Source organism: Myripristis murdjan, chromosome 4 (genome assembly GCF_902150065.1).
Source record: "Myripristis murdjan chromosome 4, fMyrMur1.1, whole genome shotgun sequence".
NCBI lineage: Eukaryota > Metazoa > Chordata > Actinopteri > Holocentriformes > Holocentridae > Myripristis > Myripristis murdjan.
This window is the reverse complement of record NC_043983.1, coordinates 22077174-22094431: the sequence shown is the minus strand read 5'-3', so window position 1 is coordinate 22094431 and position 17258 is coordinate 22077174. Positions and strand designations below refer to the sequence as shown.

At 42.0% G+C, this 17258-nt stretch overlaps 1 protein-coding gene across 1 annotated transcript; it reads left to right on the top strand.

Moving 5' to 3' along the window:
• Positions 1–2215: 2215 nt before the first annotated feature.
• On the top strand, positions 2216–16070 carry tspan1 (tetraspanin 1). Its single transcript, XM_030050091.1, has 7 exons — positions 2216–2272; positions 7100–7306; positions 8818–8892; positions 13212–13310; positions 15010–15153; positions 15483–15566; positions 15968–16070. Exons 1-7 carry the CDS (start codon positions 2216–2218, stop codon positions 16025–16027), a joined length of 726 nt encoding a protein of 241 aa, XP_029905951.1. The 3' UTR covers positions 16028–16070.
• Positions 16071–17258: the final 1188 nt, after the last annotated feature.

Sequence of the window (17258 nt, the reverse complement as noted above, 5' to 3'; positions counted from 1 at the left end):
ATAACTCACAATAAGGCCATTAAAGTGATATTACTGAGAAAGTCTTGCGCTGATATGTGCTCAACTCTCCAACAAGGTGGCACTGGGCGGAGGACTGTACCATTTTTCAAAGCGATGTTTCTTGCCTGTAGGGTTGGTGTAGCTGGCGGAAAATGGGCTACAATTCAAGCGAAATCTTGATAAGAAGAAACAAGTGGGGAGACAAAGGAAGACCCTGGAAATTCATGTTGCTTATATAGTGGCAGGCTACAGGAATGCACAAAAACTGGCAAGCACCATGAGCATCTGTAGTCTATACAGTTTGTTGGAGAACAAGCAGACTTGCTGTCAATGTATTACTTTAGGATGTTCAAATTAGACTTAATATTCCCACTGAATTAGGGAAGAAGCAGATGGTGCGTTAATGAAAAAACTTGAATCACTTATTAACTTATCTTTTCCTGCTTCCCGCCTTTTTTGAGCAGTGTGTTGGCGCCAGTCTCTCAGTTGAGAACAGTTGGCTGAGAAAAAGACAGCGCTCCTTTGTTGGTGCATCACAACAACCACCACATGAACCTGTTTGGACAAAGAAAGGCACATTCCCTCAGTGGGAGAAACACTGATGAAGAGTTGATGCTTCAAGACACAACAAAAGTGAGTGGAGGCGGCTCTGGCAACCATCACTATAGATCACTACTCCCCTCTAGAGGCCAACATGGGACACTGCAGTTTTCAGGGGACAAAAGAACAAAGGATGGGAAGATGAACAATAGAGGAAAACAGCAACAGATAGGTATTCTGTGCTGTAGAGCTGCAGAGTTTCACTGCTAACAAGCTTAAATGTCTGAAAAAAATATGGCACTGTTGCCATTGTCTTTCTTCTTCTTCTTCTTCTTCTTCTTCTTCTTCTTCTTCTTCTTCTTCTAGAGAATGGAACCTGGTGAACTGCTGTCATTTTTTTCCACCAGTGTTTAATCCCATGTCTTATAGAAATGCAAACCTCACTGACAAAGTGGACATGGCTTGCTCTGTGATTCTGTAATAAGAGGGCACACTGCAGTCTGTGTGTATTAGATTACCCAATCTGAGTTGTTTTGTCTGAAGACAATGTTAGAATTGCACTGTATCATATCTGACTTTTTGTATTCCATGCTATAAATATTTACCAGTAAGCTCAGAAACTTATCCTAAGAGGTCTTGACAAAATCCCTGCCAATATTCTACTTCATATGACAATACACCCATGATTCTGACTAATATTATTTTTTTTTACTTTTAGAGGATAGTGTTACAGTTATGAGGATTATGTCATGTTGATATGAGGAGGTTTGACAGTTGTAAAACTGTGGCGATAAAGGAGATGTCTGTTTTTTCTCAACATTCAAATCCCTGAAAAGGTGATACTGTGGTGTATAACTATGTCACGGCATACCTGCAGGGGTCAGAGCTGCCACCTGACCTAGGTCTCCATGGTTGCGGGACATGAACAATATTCATCTGCTGTCACCTGTATCCTCCCCAGCAACCACACCCAGAAGTCCAGTCCAGCCCAAGGAAAACACCGTAATAGGATTTCCAGTGTTCCCCAAAGGCTCAAGACATTGTGGCTTCTGATGCGTATGGGCATCTGCACTAACATTCAGAGACATATTTATTTGGAAACAGTCATCACTGTGAACACACACCATCACCTGAGCACACCTGACAGCACCTGATCCAGGAAAACAGAAATCTCTGCATCGAACACACCTGTGAGTAAATGCTGCCTTTTTTTTTCTGTGTCTCAGTTTTCTTTGAAGTCAGTCCAGGACATTAAAATTTAGACTGGAGAAAAGCATCTCTACTTTAGATAGAGAGCGATTTTAAATTAAAGGGATGTCCCTAAATTAATCTGCATATTTGAAGCCCCCTACTTTTTTCTTTTTTCTTTTTTCTTTGTTTGACTTAACCCTTTCCTGTAGATCCTCCATCACATACGTTTTTAACATGCCTGTTTCTCACTGAACACATTCAGTTAGTTTTACGTATTTTTTTTATCATTAAGGCCCATTGTCAGCAATCCAATATTCAAAGAGTAATTCAAAGATGTGTGGGAATGTAATAGCACAGCATGCATATGAGCTCTGGCCGTGTGTAGTGTGTAACCCTGTGTGTGTGTGTGAACGGGAGATAGAGGGACTTGGCTGATGAAAGAAGAAATGCTATAATTTATCTTCTCCTTTTATTACAGATTAAAATGGGGTGCTTCACATTTGTCAAATTGATGATGGTCTTGTTCAACTTGCTTATCTTTGTAAGTATGTTTCCGCTTTGATTGCACACATGCATATGATGCGGAGGAGGTGGGGGTGGGAGGGTAGGGGGGTGTCATTGGGGGTGACTGCCGTGAGAGCAATTGTGTTTGTTCATTTATTGTATGAAAGCTTTACGGGAAATGTCATGTGTGAAGTAAACAAACAATGGCTTTCAGCTCAATGAACAGAGATCATTTCATCCCTCCCCTCTCCTTCACTGCAAGCAGATACTGGATATGTAACACAAACATCTCAAATCACTGAGTAAGACGCCCCTAAATGATGCTCCCTGTCCTCCTGCTCCCCGCGACTTTCTCTGCACTATAGCAATTTTCATCTCATTAACTTCAAAGGCTCTAATTTCGCTACCTACGCCTTCCGCTTAATGTTGATAACTAATGTGGTATGTGAAATGGAGAGAAACTTTGGCGAGGGTAAGCTGAATTTGCCCAGCGAGTCGAACCCACCTGGGCTCCCACTGTCACAGGAGCGGCTGCACAGATGAAGCTCCTTGCACAAGTCATCATTTTCCTCACATTTCCCATTTCTGCCTGAGTGCCGTTACTTGATAAATCTAGTGTGGCAGCTCTATAAGTCCCAGCAGCACAATGATGATGATGTCCCTTTGAAATGTTAGCCAGTAGAGCAGAATGATGAAATGATTCCCTTCAGCTCATAAAGAGGATGCTTTAATGTGATTGCTATAACACTTTGGCCACTGCAACTGCATATGAAGTTTGATGTTGTAACTTTTTCTGGGCTCTTCTTTCATCAGAGGAGTCTCCTGCAGCGGAGACCTCCACTGAGTGATTTTTTTTTTCTCCATGAAAGAACCCCGCCACCAAAACATTCTATAGTCGCAAATTCTTTTTCATACAGTTTTAAATCAAAAATAAATTTGCGCAAACATGACTGAGTCCCCTTGCTGCAAAATCTTTTCCTATATGTTTAATTTTATCTTAAAATTACCCTTAAGTAGCCTTAAAGTTAAGAGTTTTTTCCATATTATACGACAGTGTCTCACATTCTGCATCTGCTGGCACTTAACAAAAATCATGCTTATATTGAGTGAAATGTGCAAACCCAAGATGTTTGTTGGCTGGAAAATGGGCATGATTTTATAAATATTTCCCTGTATTTCAGCAGAACATATTTGGTATCTTTGAAAACCTTTGGATGGCCATTTGAATTTAAAATAAAGTTCGAACAAAGAACAAAGCTCAGCTACACAGCAACGATGAACCCACCAGTGAGATCGACATGGTTGAAGGGGTTAAGAACAAAATTTGAATTTTTTTTCCAAACACTCTCTCAGGATCTCAGCAATAACACAGTGGTAAGTTTGCTAAAAGTAACTGTGGTTATACCTATATATCAGTTTCCCGCTAAACTGCTTAGACATGTCGTTGCCTTGGAACGTACCTAAATGCACTAAATGCATTGAAGTGTCTCCATGCAGGCTCTCTTTCTCTCTCTCTCTCACTTTCTGTAGATCCATGTATGAGTGCAGCGACTTAATCAGATTGTCTTTTTTCAATAATATGACCCATGGAAGAGGGGGACATATACTCAGCTGATGTCTTTCTCATTCCAGGCCTTTCAAAGGGGACCAATTCTATTTCAATTGGGGCGGGACGGGCCCGCTCTCTCCTTGCTCTGTCTATATATCTTTCTATCTTTTCTCTCCATTCACCCCACCCCCCCTGGAGGCCGTTGGCTCCTATTCTGTAGCCTGCTATTTATTCCCTCTTTTCTAACCCTAATAGGTTCTATTTCCCATCTCATAGCATGACGTTCCTTTTTCCCCCAGTTCATCCACCCCCTCAAAATCCAACCCAATTTACCTCCAGCCCTTTTGCCATGTGGGTGTTCAACTGACAGGGCATCCACCTGCATATGGCACACCATCAAACGGATTAGCCATCTTCACAAAAAAAAAAAAAAAGACAGTGTGCCAGCTGCAATTATACCTGACGAGGGATGATGGTGGCAGACAAGGAGTTAGAGGGGGAATATGCTTGTCGTAATACATTTAGCCAGCGGTGCACTGATGACACGGAACAGGTTCAGGGGAGATGAGACACAAAAAAAAGAAACCCTGGAGTGAAAGGTGGGGGGGAGAAAAAGAAAAAAGAGAGAGGGAGAGCAAGAAAAGGAGGGAATGTGAGACAAAGAGAAAGAGAGTAACAGATAGATGGAAAGAGTTAGAGAAAGAGAGAATAAACAAGAGCGGGATAGACAGAGAGAGAGAGAGAGTAAGGAAGACATTATTCCCAGGTGAAGGGCATCAGTGTTTGACAGGCCATGTAGGTTGTTGGGGCCTGATGGAAAGCAGAGGGCTTCCTGAGTGTGACTATAACAAATCTGATTGGGCCTGACAGACAATATCAGGTTTCAAACATGCTTTCTGCAGAAGATGAGAAATGAAGAAGAAGTCAGCTGCTGTGGGGAGAGGGAGCTGGCACAGAGGAAGAAGAAGAAGAAGGAGAGAGAGGGAAAGGGGGAAATGCAAAGGGAAAAAATATAGAGATGCTGTTGGGAAGGGGACGAAGAGTGACAAGATGTGACAAGATATGAGGAGGAGAAATACTGTAGAGGGCCAGAAGTGGGCGAGATGAAGAGAAGGCGTGGCAGGCAGAGAGGGAGAAAATAGAGGACAGTGACAATGAGAGGAAGAAAAGAGGAGAGACGAGAGCAGGTGATTCCAGAGTGTAATATGAAACATTTGACATCATTCTGAATTTGTCTGTCATGAGCAAGTTTGGCAGGTTTTTTAGTCAATAGATTTGTGTGAATGCACCTCGGTATCCCTTTGTTCACTCTGCTCGCTTCACTCTGCTCTTCTTAGTACAGTTTTTAGATGAATATAATGGCATTTGATACAATTTTCAAAGACCGATGCCCATGAGCATTAAGCACAGTAGTACTGTACAACCACACCCGTTCCTTAGGTTACATCTGCACCTTGGACTCTTAAAGTGTTGGTCCACACAGCTTAAATGTTTGTTTCTTCTTAGTCTCATGCAGGGCTGTACTAAACTTTTCAAATTTAGTTTCAGAGCTGGAAAAATAGCAGGCTTCTGCCTCCTTCACTGTCCACGCACTAATCCCATGGTCGACTTTAGTGTACCCCAAGGCTGGCTTTATTCACCAGCACAAGATGATCGCTAAATGGATTTCTGTCCATTATGCCTGTGTGACGTAAGTGAGGAGATAGGCAGTCATTTTGTTTTGAAAGGTAAAAAGAGGCCAAGTTGTTGGTGGACATAGGTATATAATGGGAAGCCTGAGGCAGAATCTCTCTCTCTCTCTCTCTCTCTCTCTCTCTCTCTCTCTCTCTCTCTCTGCTTTCTAACAAAAGAAATACTCAGTGAAAGGTAGGAAGGATATTGAGGTGTCATTGTGTCACTGAAAGGTAATGGTAGGAGAAGGTTAGTGATGTAAGCTGGCCTCTTATTTCCAAAACCTATTACCTCTTCAAGAGCTGTTGACTTGATCCCATCTGAATGACTGCAAGGCAAACAAATTGACATTTTACTCGCTGATGTAAAATGTGGATTGCAAACTTTGTAAAGCTTCCTGGTCAATGCATGCCACAATTTTGTGTGCATGATAGCCATCTGTTGGTGTTGATGCATTTGTGTGCTTGTATGTACATGTACACATACATGTTTGTGTGTATGCATGTATGTTCATGCGTGCAATTATATGCATGTGTTCTTGTAGGTACCTCCCATGTATTTGTGTTCATAGGCCCTTTTCATCTGTGCAACAACAAACAAGGACTAGCCCAAATGGGAACAAACAGAAATGGGCACTAGATCCTGTTGTTTCTGTTTCAGTTGACTTCTGGCTGTAGCAGTGACAGCAATGAAAAAGGCAAGTGACATCTGGCAACTGAACTGAAAGGGACATTTCTGTCCACTTCACTTGTTGTGACCTCACACTGCTACTTGTCACTTTAATCATGAAGGTGACACTACTCTATAGAGTATAGAGGCTACAATATACTGTAGTGTATAATTGCATAATTTATAGTATATAGTTAAGATACTATTATACTGTAGATCCAAGAGGAAACTGGCAGAAGGTCAAAACTGAGAGTAAAAGGCATAATTACAAATCTGTCTGTTACTTCAGCACCACGGACAGCGCCATGATTTTATCAATACACAGCACAGTTAGGCTTCTGATATTTCAGAGGTGCCATAGATTCTAACTTGCAGAAATCTCAGTCAGATAAAGGTTCAGTGAGTCAGGCAGACTTGACCAACATATTCAACAAAACAACCTCTCTGCTGCTGCACTTTCTGCTACTAGGGATGGAGAGGGAGGGTGGCAGGTTAATAAGGGGGATGCATTTTGGTAATTTTGTTAACAAGCATCCTGCCTCATATCACCTATTGGATACAGACACCTTAAAGGACCTCCCTTAAGATTTTCAGCTGTTGCCTTCATTGTCTGGAGTTTCCTGAGAGTCTGACATAACTCACAGGAGAAATTGTCCCATACAGTAGAGGGATACTCCAGTGACTCAGTTTTAGTGATCTGACTGGACTAATAAGACAAAATCAAACTCGATTTTGATGTTTGATTTTGGTTGTAAATCCTATGGGTGGGTGGGGACTTACCATACAAATAGGCTGTTAAATGTGACACACAACAAAAAGCACAGCAAGCTTCAGAAACGATTAATTTGTGTGTGACATACTCTCCAACTACGAATTGACATTAGTTTCCTAATGTGCTCCTAGATAGAAATATGTCCAGGTTCATGTGTGTGTGCTCACTCATACATCCCTTTGTATGTGTACCTGTGTTTCCAGCTGGGAGGCCTGACCCTGCTGGCTATGGGGATCTGGGTGAGTGTGGACGGTGGCTCCTTCCTCCAGACTCTGGGACGCTTCTCCAGCCAAGCCATGCAGTTTGTCAATGTGGGCTTTTTCTGCATTGCTATCGGGGCCGTGCTTGTGCTGTTGGGGCTCTTGGGCTGCTGTGGGGCCCAAAAGGAGAGCAAGTGTCTGCTGCTCACGGTTAGTGCATGAAACCTGATTAGTATGTGAAATCTCTAGTGAAATATGCTATTACCTGATGAATTGTTCTTTACAACTGTATGTGTTTCGCTGTTGTCAGGTGAAAACCACATATGTCCAAATGTCAACTTTTCATGAGCTAAGAAAAACATCTTCATTTTTATCTTGACAATTGTGCATTTTTCAGTTTAACTGCTTAGTTTTACAAAGGACTCACAAATACAAAGGTGGGGTAATTTTCCCAACCCAGAGAGGAGCAGGTAATCCCTCATACAAAGTTGAAACATAAAAATTACCAAAATTAGAGCTAAAGGGTTTTCACCTGACAGTAATGGTTTGCACTCCTGTGTTTGTTTGATTGTCAAACCTTTGAAGAAAAAGTTAGTTCCACTGGCAAAAAGTGCCTAATATGTGATGTTGCACATCTTGCAATGTCACAGTAAGCTCTTTTTAATTTCTGTGCCCATACTTCCACATACAGGTATGTATCCACTGGTTTCCTCGATTAATATAAAATTATTATTATTATATTATTATATAAAACAAACACCAAGAAAGAGACTGCCAATAGGAAAAGGGCACAGATTATTAAACATGTATATTACCAAGTTTCATGGCTTTCAAACTGAGTCAAACTACTAAAAACTCAAAAGAAAAACTCATGATGACTCTGATCATCAGTGGGAATATCATTAATTCCCTCTGTAACTTTTTACCGCCAGCTAGCCTGTTCTCACACAAGCTTGCATTCACACATTGCCCATCAGCATCCCACCCAGTATGCATCCTGCGCCTGCTGCTAGATCTATATCAGCAGCAACACCACCCCTACCACCAAACCCCGAATAGCACAGTGTACATCATTACACTCATTAACGATGGAGTTAACTATCTCTTAGTCCACTGCAGTGAGTCTAATGAGAAGCACAGGCAGCACATTTTCCCCCATGGAGCTTCCATCATGTCCACTTCTCCTATTGAGTTGAATGATGACACTGAAGCAGATCCCGTGTTGCACTGCATTACGAGTTGCCAGAACTGACAGCACAGGACGAGATGCCTATCTGGCTCACGTTTCTCTGCACTCCACGAGAGGCAGCTTCCCTATTGCCCGGCTGTAATGGACTGAGGGGAGGAATGGATGAGCTGGGAGAACGGATCTGTGTCTCCTCATTGCCCTTGTGTGTAATCAGCCAAGCTTTGTCGACAGTCTCTGTGATTGCACTGTAGAACAATGGCTGTTTAGGCGGCTGTCAGATAGTGGTGGTTTTAGTGTGTGTGTGTGTGTGTGTGTGTGTGTACATTGGGGGAGGGTGCATGACTGATTCTAAACCTCAGAATCAACTTTTCTGCCAAGTACAGTAATTTAACCAGGGGGACTGGTGCTTTACTATGCAAGAAATATTGCACCAGACCACAGAGAGGTGACAATTACACAGAAAATAGGCACTTTCAGCTTATGAATCTCACAGAAACCTTTTCATTGTCTCCTTTCCTTCCTCCTCCTCTAGTTCTTCTCCATCATCCTGGTTATATTCATCGCTGAAGTGGCAGCCGGAGTAGTGGCCCTGGCCTACTCTTCATTTGTAAGTTCTCTCCTCTCAGCTCCACCAGGCTCTTGCTTTCTTCTTTTGATTCTCTGTTTCACTGCCTCTCCATAGCCTTCCCTCACTCCTCACCTCCCTGTCTTTCTACACCATCTGTCTGTCTTTCTTTCTCTTTCTTCCTCATTCCCCTCTCAATCGTTGATGCTCTTTGCCATTTCTCAATTTCTTTATGCTCCTCTTCACACCTTCCTCTCTCTTTCACTCTGTCTCTTTCTCTCTTGCACCTCCACTCCCTCCCTATCCAACTCTCTAGATTTTATCTCCATGTAAATTCTCCATCATAGCCCTGGCCATCATTGAATTACTGGCTTTATGTCCGCCTCAGTACATTCGGCTACTTAATGACTCCAGGATTGCCCGGGGCCGTGCGCAATGTCTCTCACTTTGAGCAATTTATTACTCTGGAATACTGAAGCTAAAGCATTTTATATGCAAAACAGTCTATTTACATATATACCCCCCCACCCACCCCCAAAAACACACACACACACACACACACACACACACACACATACACGCACATATACGTGCACTATCTCTATTCCCATTTAGAGTCATGTATAATAATTACAAGGATTTCAAATGAGCTATGTAAAAGGAGGTTAGTGAAGCTGGGATCCTAATAAAGAAAATAGAAAGTGGGTTTTTTTTCCAATCAGAGAATGTATCAAAGTCCCCAGGAGCAAGAGAAATAATATAATGCACATCTATCTGCAGCGAGGAGGTGATGAGCAGTGGAGAGTGGACTGTGCACTGCTTGTGAATTTCATTTGTTTGTGGTTGTTTTTGCTGGTATACCTCTCTGAACAGCAGCTACCAATCTCTCTCTCTCTCTCTCTCTCTCTCTCTCTCTTTTTTTTTTTTTTTTCTTGCGTACTCTTCCTCTCTCTCTCTCTCTCTCTCTCTCTCACCCAATGTATTCTAGCCCTCTCACACAAAGAGGCAGTGAGAGTTTGAGTGTGGCTGCATGCATGTGTGTGTGTGTGTGTGTTTGTCCTTGGAGGCTGAGCTAGGAGAGTTGCTATTTTGTTGAAGTAAATCTGCCTATCTCCCGCCTGTCATTTACAAAGAATACCTAACCAAGACTAGCAATCTAAAAGGCATCTGGCGAGAGGCAAATCAACCAGTATGCAAGTGTGCAAGCGTGTGTGTGTGTGTGTGTGTGTGTGTGTGTGTGCATGCTTGTACACACACTCACGTGCATGCATGAGAGAGAGTAAAGTGAAGACGGAGATGTGAGCTATTGTCTAAGCCTTGATGAAATGCAAGACATAAATCATAGATTTGTCTTTCTTAAGGAGACAGCAGATATGGTTAGAGCCAATTTAATGCGCTGTTTGTTAGCCTCGGCATCATCTGTTCATTACTTACACAAAGAATGCTGCCATTTCCATCATGAATATGGCTGTGGGAGAGCAGCTGTCCATCTCCAGCTTTTGATAAGACACAGTAAACACAACAGCACTGTAATAATGAATATGACCAATATACATCTAATATACATATATATAGCCGCCTGTGTCAACAACTGAGAGAGAGCAGCGCAGACAATGAAAAGGGACAATAAATAAAGCGTTGATCTATTCCATAGTACTTATCTATCTCGTAAATCTGCCTTTTGGCCATTGGGCCTCCCAGCTAATCTACCCAAAAAGCCAATAACCTTCAGGTGATCTGAATAACTGAGATTTAATAAGCAATTCCAGCAGGCATTATGAGAGGCCACCACTGGTCATGGCTGTTCTTTCTCTCCAAGTGATTCGGAAGTGACCAGGGTAGAGATTTATTATAAGAGATGATATGGGCTTCACACCGGATTAATAACATAGATGTGATCTGACATTTAATGAATAATGCCAACATCCATGTAGATCCAGGGCTGGGAAACTTACTTTCCAAATGTAATCCATTACAGATTACTGCGTGCTCGCTTGAAGTTATCATCAGGAATGTAAAAGCGCAAGATTACCCCAACTGAGTAATGTAATCTGATTAGCTTCAATTATTTTTGGTTTAATCATCTAGATGGGATGTGACAGATAATGAATAATGCCACCAGCCACAGACATCTCTCATAAGCTACGAGACACAATACTGAGTGTGATGGCAGGAGAGTCTTTCCATTATTGCTTTCCTTTTAAAAACAATAACCAATTAAGTGACAAGGCCGCACAGCAGCGCAGAAGCCATAAAAGATATCGATGATTACCAATGTTTTAAAACAGCAGTCGACCAACAGCAGATCAATAACACATACAGCCTGGTGTTTTTATCATCTCGTCCGCTGTGCATGTAGACAGTGTGTGTCCATCTTTGTCCATATCTATGTGTGTGTATGTTTGTGTGTGTCTTTGTCATTGTATATGTGTGTGTGTGTGTGTGTGTGTGTAGGTCTTTGCCTCCACTACACTGATAGATGTGTTATCGCCTCCTGCCTCACGATGCTGTATGTTAGTACAGGCTTTGTCCTGTCCACCGTGTGTGTGTGTGTGTGTGTGTGTGTGTGTGTGTGTGTGTATGTGTGTGTGTGTGTGTGTAACGGAATGTGGCAAGGCGCAGGCCGAGTGACAGTGATGAATTAGCTGGCTGGTAATAACCCCTCTGATCTCAGCCCCTCTCCCAGCTTCTTGGGGGGCACTTTTAATTGTGGCATGTCTCCCTGCGTCCCCTTGGGCATCTCTCCCCCTACCCCTTCAAAACACACCCGCACGTACACCAACACACACACACACTGACACAGAGAAACACACAGAGACACCCACACGCAGAAACAAACACACTTTTGTGCACATACACACAATAAACACTGGATGCACAGGTGCACATGGCCGCATACATGCACAGCACGCACATACAGTACAGTAAGAACGCTTGACAGATACACACACACACACACACACACACATATATATACACACATACACACCCCAGCCACGACCCTCCTTCTTCATCAAATGGGTCTTTGTGTGACTGTACGCGACGGGCTTATTAATCAAAATGGAAAAAACAGAGTGAGAGAGGGGAGGAAGAGTAGGAGAGAGGGAAGGAGGGGGGAGGGACGAGAGAAAGGGATGGCATGAAAGGGAGCCAACCTGTGTGTTGTACAGGAATTCCTCCACACACACCCAACAAAAGGCTCTCCTGCCTGAAACATAACCTCTTTTTTGTGCTTTAAATATGGCCATGAAATAAGTATGGGATATCAAACACAATAGAAAGAAATAGGTGTCCAGGCCAAAATTATCAGGAGCATCAATATATATGTAAATGTCCCCATTTATGACCACAAAAGGGAGGAAGAATGAAGAATAATGGCTCAGTCATTTTTTTTCAGGTGCCAGGCCACGGCTGTTTATTTCCCAGGTGCTTTGTTTGAGAGAAGATTTATTTCATTATTGATGCATAGGTGACTCCCCGAGAATTACCTCCCTGCCTATAAAAGCAGCCGCACTTGTTTTATTTCAGGGGCTTCTGCAGTGTAGTGTGTGTGGTGTGTGTATATGTGTGTGTGTGTGTGTGTGTGTGCGTGAATCAGAGAGACAGAGACAAAGCGAGAGAGCGAGAGAGAAGTGGACATTGACAGCAAGAGCTCAAAGGCCCTCATTCCATGTGGTGTGTATTTTTGCTCTAAATGGACGCTCATCAATATTAGTTTATTTTCATGTGAGTGCATATGCGAATAACAGACTTAAAAATAAATTCATTTAAATTGACTAATACATGATTGCAGTTTTGCGCCAGAAAAACAACCATGTTAAGTCATATTCAGTGTCACAAAATTTGTTTTTCTTTGCAAAAAGTGAAAAAAATCATAGCAATTGAATTCATCCAGTCCATTCAATTTCTGTGGATGAGATAATCCTGCCGGTTTCCAAAGCTGATCAACTGGCATTTTCTCGATGATGTGTGTTATTCTGCCTCATTCCAACATAGTGATACATGTTCCCAGAGATACTTCGCTGTATAACAAGTGGGATTATCTCATCTCAGTGACACATTATTTCATTTGTTTTGAGAAAAACAAGATTGAAACACTTAATATGAGACTACATGACTCTTAAAGATGTGGCAATTGCATCCGTCTATCCCTTTTCCATGTGTGATCGGTCCTGCTCAGGCTCATGGGGGCCAGCAGGAGCCTTTGCCAGCAAACCACACAAACATAGGAAGAGCAGCAAACTTCACGCAGAAAGCTTCAGTACTGGGATTCAAATGGTGGATTGTCTTACTGTGACGTGACAGTGTTCAGTGACAGCATTCATGTGTGTGTGTGTGTGTGTGTGTGTGTTTTCCCGCAGGCCGAGGGAATCCTAAAAGCATGGGCAACCCCTGCTTTGAAGGAGCAGTACGGCAGTGATCCTGTGGTCACCAAGATCTGGAACACCACCATGACCGAGGTACACACTCTGCAGAAGCATTAAATCAAACTATTAGACTATTTTTTAACATAAATAGGCTTTTAACACAATACTCAGGATAATATAGGCAGTGAAATTTAAGGAGAAACACAGATAGATGCATGAGTCAAGTTAAGACACGATACTTTCTGCTTGCAATGTGAGGAGAAAATGCAAGTTTATAGCAAACATGTGCAGTCCTTGGTTGTGATTGTCTGAGTGACACTTGAAGCTGCAGTAAAACAACTGATTAAAGCACACCTGTGACTGTGGAGCAGTTAATTAAAATAATAGCCTAATGAGCTGATCAGAATTCACCTCTCATACTGCTGCCTATGGGTCGCTTAGCAACTGTTTTGTGGAAACACAAGATTTAATTATCACTCCACTATTATCAGTTACAAATAAGACAGTTACTGAACATTTGTGTTCATGTTGTGATATTTACATTTTATTAAAAAAAAAAAAAGCTATGCCGTGCTCAAAAGCAATTTTAGAACATCTAAGTGGCAGTGTGATGTTAGAGATTAAACACTTAGCCACCCGTCCATTAAAATCTCAGAACATGGCAAAGGAGGAAGCGCAAAACCTCACAGGAAACCATCATAAAAATGATTAGAGCTTCTGCTTTTTGTTATAGACGAGCCACAAACCTACAAAAAGCCTACAAGTCTGTATATGATCATACATACAAATGTATTTTTTCAGGTTACTATAATTCCTCAGTGTCTTTCTTTGCTTCTTTGTTCTTATTGCCTTGTTTTACACTGGGCAGCCTTAGAGGAGAGAGGCTGCTCTGTTAAATGGAGGTTAGTAGATCTCTATGTGGTATCTGTAACAACTGAAGCACTCATAAATAAAAAGGCTTTTTATCTTCAGAATATTTTTTTCCGACAAAATAGCATAAACTGCCTGAAATTGCAAGGCTAAAATTTGGAATTGATTTTCGACAAAAGCCAGAATGTGAAGTCACCTCTCCACGGTCAGCTTACCCCGCCTGCTCACCACGTGTGTCTGCTTTGGTGTTGTAGCTAGCCTTGCTTGAAAATGAAGCTGCCGAAAATTTCAGGCGGAAATCTTCCCCTTCGTCTGTGAAGGTGCCGCAGTATTGTGTGTGCTGCTGTTTACCAGTTCATTGCCAGAGCCAGCATAATCTCAATGAGGTTAAATCTCTTACCTAACAGGAACTTGTAAACTCGCGTAGCACCTCGGTTTGACCCTAGTTTAATGATGGCAAAGACACCCACAAATTGTAGTCGCTCCCACACTGTTGTCAAGCACCACTTCTTTTGCTTTCCATTGCAAACATGTTTTTCTGCACTTTCATTACTTCACAGATACTCAGACCTTGAGTCTGAGTATCTGCCACTCTGTAAAGCCAGTCTGTAAATGAAACATAAATAAATACCTTCACTATGTAGAAAAACATGTAATCTCTTGTGAAAGCAATGATAAAGCCACAGACATCAAGAGAAAATAAGTAGCAGAGTTGAACTTTGTGCAGAGAAAAAGCTATTCAAAAAGGTATCAAGTAAGACACGAGAAAATATGTTTCTGCATACTAATGTGTGAATATCCACAAAGCCCTTCCCTGTCTCCCATTTATTATGCGCATGCTTTTCAATAGTAGAACAAAAATATTTCCTCCTTGTGCCAAAACGTTTATTGTGTGTTTTTCGTCTCCTGCATCCTCTTCTAGCTGAAGTGCTGTGGTTTCACCAACTACACAGACTTTGTGGGCTCGGAGTTTGCAGCGGAGAGCGGAGGCAGCCTCCCGCCCATCTGCTGCCAGCTCAACAGCTTCCCCTGCAGCACAGAGGAGGCAGAGCTCAGCAATATCAAGGTGAAGAGAAAACACCACTCAAATCCACGGAAGGAACAGGCAGACATGCAAAATGCCTAAAAAAAATGTGTTGGTGTTTGAAGAATGAGGATAGATCATGCCTGTGTGTCAAAAAACATAACAGCACTCTCCAAAAACGTCTTCACTCACTATGAGGCAATGCAGTAAATACAGCCACTGTTGCTTCCATTTGCACTCTGTCAGTGTGGTTATTATGCTAATTTATCATGAGAGGATATTTTGGAAAATATGCCAATCTTAGCCTCCACCTAAGTGTACATTTAGACAAACTGATTCATGTGGCCTATCGTTAATGCTCTCCCCTGCAGGGCTGTTTTGATCAGATTCTGGAGATCTTCAAAAAGCATGCCAACATTGTGGGAGGGATTGCAGCAGGAATCGGTGTCTTAGAGGTAAAGTCACAGGGAAAAAAACATTCCCTTTACAAGGTTAATAATAACTTTATGCTCAGTGCTGTCAAGTTCGAGTCATTCCTGTGCAGAGGTAATGGGCTGCCCCAGTGGCGAGTGAGCAAGAGCAATTTCTTGGGAAATTGTCACCTCTGTGTCACCTGTGAAGTGAGATCCTTGTAGTTTCTTATTTTTAGTCTGCATGGGGTGCAACAGCATGTGGGTGGAAGTCTGGGGACAATTCTACTGGCTCCAATTTGCCAAGGAAAATCTGTCAAACCATGAAAAAGCATTTGAACACCCATGAGTATGAGAAATATAACCTGGAATAAGAAAATATTATATCTTATGTATTATTGCTGGCCTGGAATATTAGTACTAATGTTTGCTTTCTGTTTCCATAGATTGCTGCTATGATTGTATCGATGTACCTCTACTGTCATCTGGAAAACAGAATCAGCTGAAACTCCTTAAGGGCAATGTGAAAGCATAAAAAAGCATATCGCCAGTGGATTACTTGTGATTCACTGTGGAAGACAATATTTTTTAACAATCTGTTGTACTTGCGTTATCAATCAGGGTGATTTATTTTCTTCTGAATTTCCCCTTCTACTGGGGAAATTGCAAGTTTTATCATGTCTTGTTTGCGAAAATCAAGCAATAAATAATTACACTGTGTAGTGAAAAGTCAAAAAACACCCTTTGTATAACTGCCTGCAGAATGTAAATATTTGCCAATAAAACATATCAAACAATATTCATTTCTTGCTTGGGGAATTTTTCACAGATCCTGCGATCGCAAAACTCTTTCATCTGTATTAATATGCAGGTGGACGCTGCAAATGTACTTCAGGTTCAAGAGCTCATATGGTAGCTGCATTGTTTCTATGATTTGTGCTGCCTGAGTGCTCACATGCTCACAGGCTTTGTTTGCACCAGTGCTAGAAATAATAACTCTCTTTGGCAAGTGGTTGATACTGGTTTTGTCTTCGAGAACGGGATAATGATCTTGCTTTGGTGTCTTTAAATCAACAGTGAATCCATATATTTTCCACAACGACAAGACTGCATTTTGTGGAGAAAATAAAACCACTTAGAACACATCTTCTGCATGTAAGACAGCCAATGTCAGCTATGTGAAAGGAGCGCACAATAGTTCGATACATCTTTGTGTAGTTTATTATTCATCAATGTTCTGTCTGATGCCCTTGAAGATTAAATGCATTGTAAGACAAGACTGAGTAAATATTGACCAATAAAAGCCTTTATAATAGACAGGAGGTGCTGAGAAACAAAGTATGGTTCAGCTGTGGATCAGGTTATTGCTCGTGAATTAGTGCAATCATCTCAGATCCCTGTGCAAATCCCCAATAGTAATCATGCCTTTGTTCCCCAGCTTCTCTGTGACTGGAGAGAAAACCACCCAGAGAGGAAAAGAAAGAGGGAGACAGACAGAGAGACAGAAAGAGAGAGAAAGGCAAACACTGATATGGAGGAGAAAGAGGGCATGGTAGTCAGAGAGAGTCAATAGAGAGAGAGGGAGAGAGAGAGGCAGAGAGAGACAGAAATCATATTCCCTATTCCCTCCACTCCAATTATACACCTGCTAGGTATTTAGAGTTAAATCTGTCATCATCTCATGCCCGGTGTGCTCCCAGCCCCATGTTTAACAATAACCCCCGGCTCTTTCTTCCC

Coding starts and splice junctions, on each gene's coding strand:
- tspan1 (XM_030050091.1), top strand. CDS start 2,216: ATGGGGTGCTTCACATTTGTCAAATTGATGATGGTCTTGTTCAACTTG. Junction 7,307..8,817: donor GCAAGTGTCTGCTGCTCACG/GTTAGTGCATGA, acceptor CTCCTCCTCTAG/TTCTTCTCCATCATCCTGGT. Junction 15,154..15,482: donor CAGAGCTCAGCAATATCAAG/GTGAAGAGAAAA, acceptor TCTCCCCTGCAG/GGCTGTTTTGATCAGATTCT.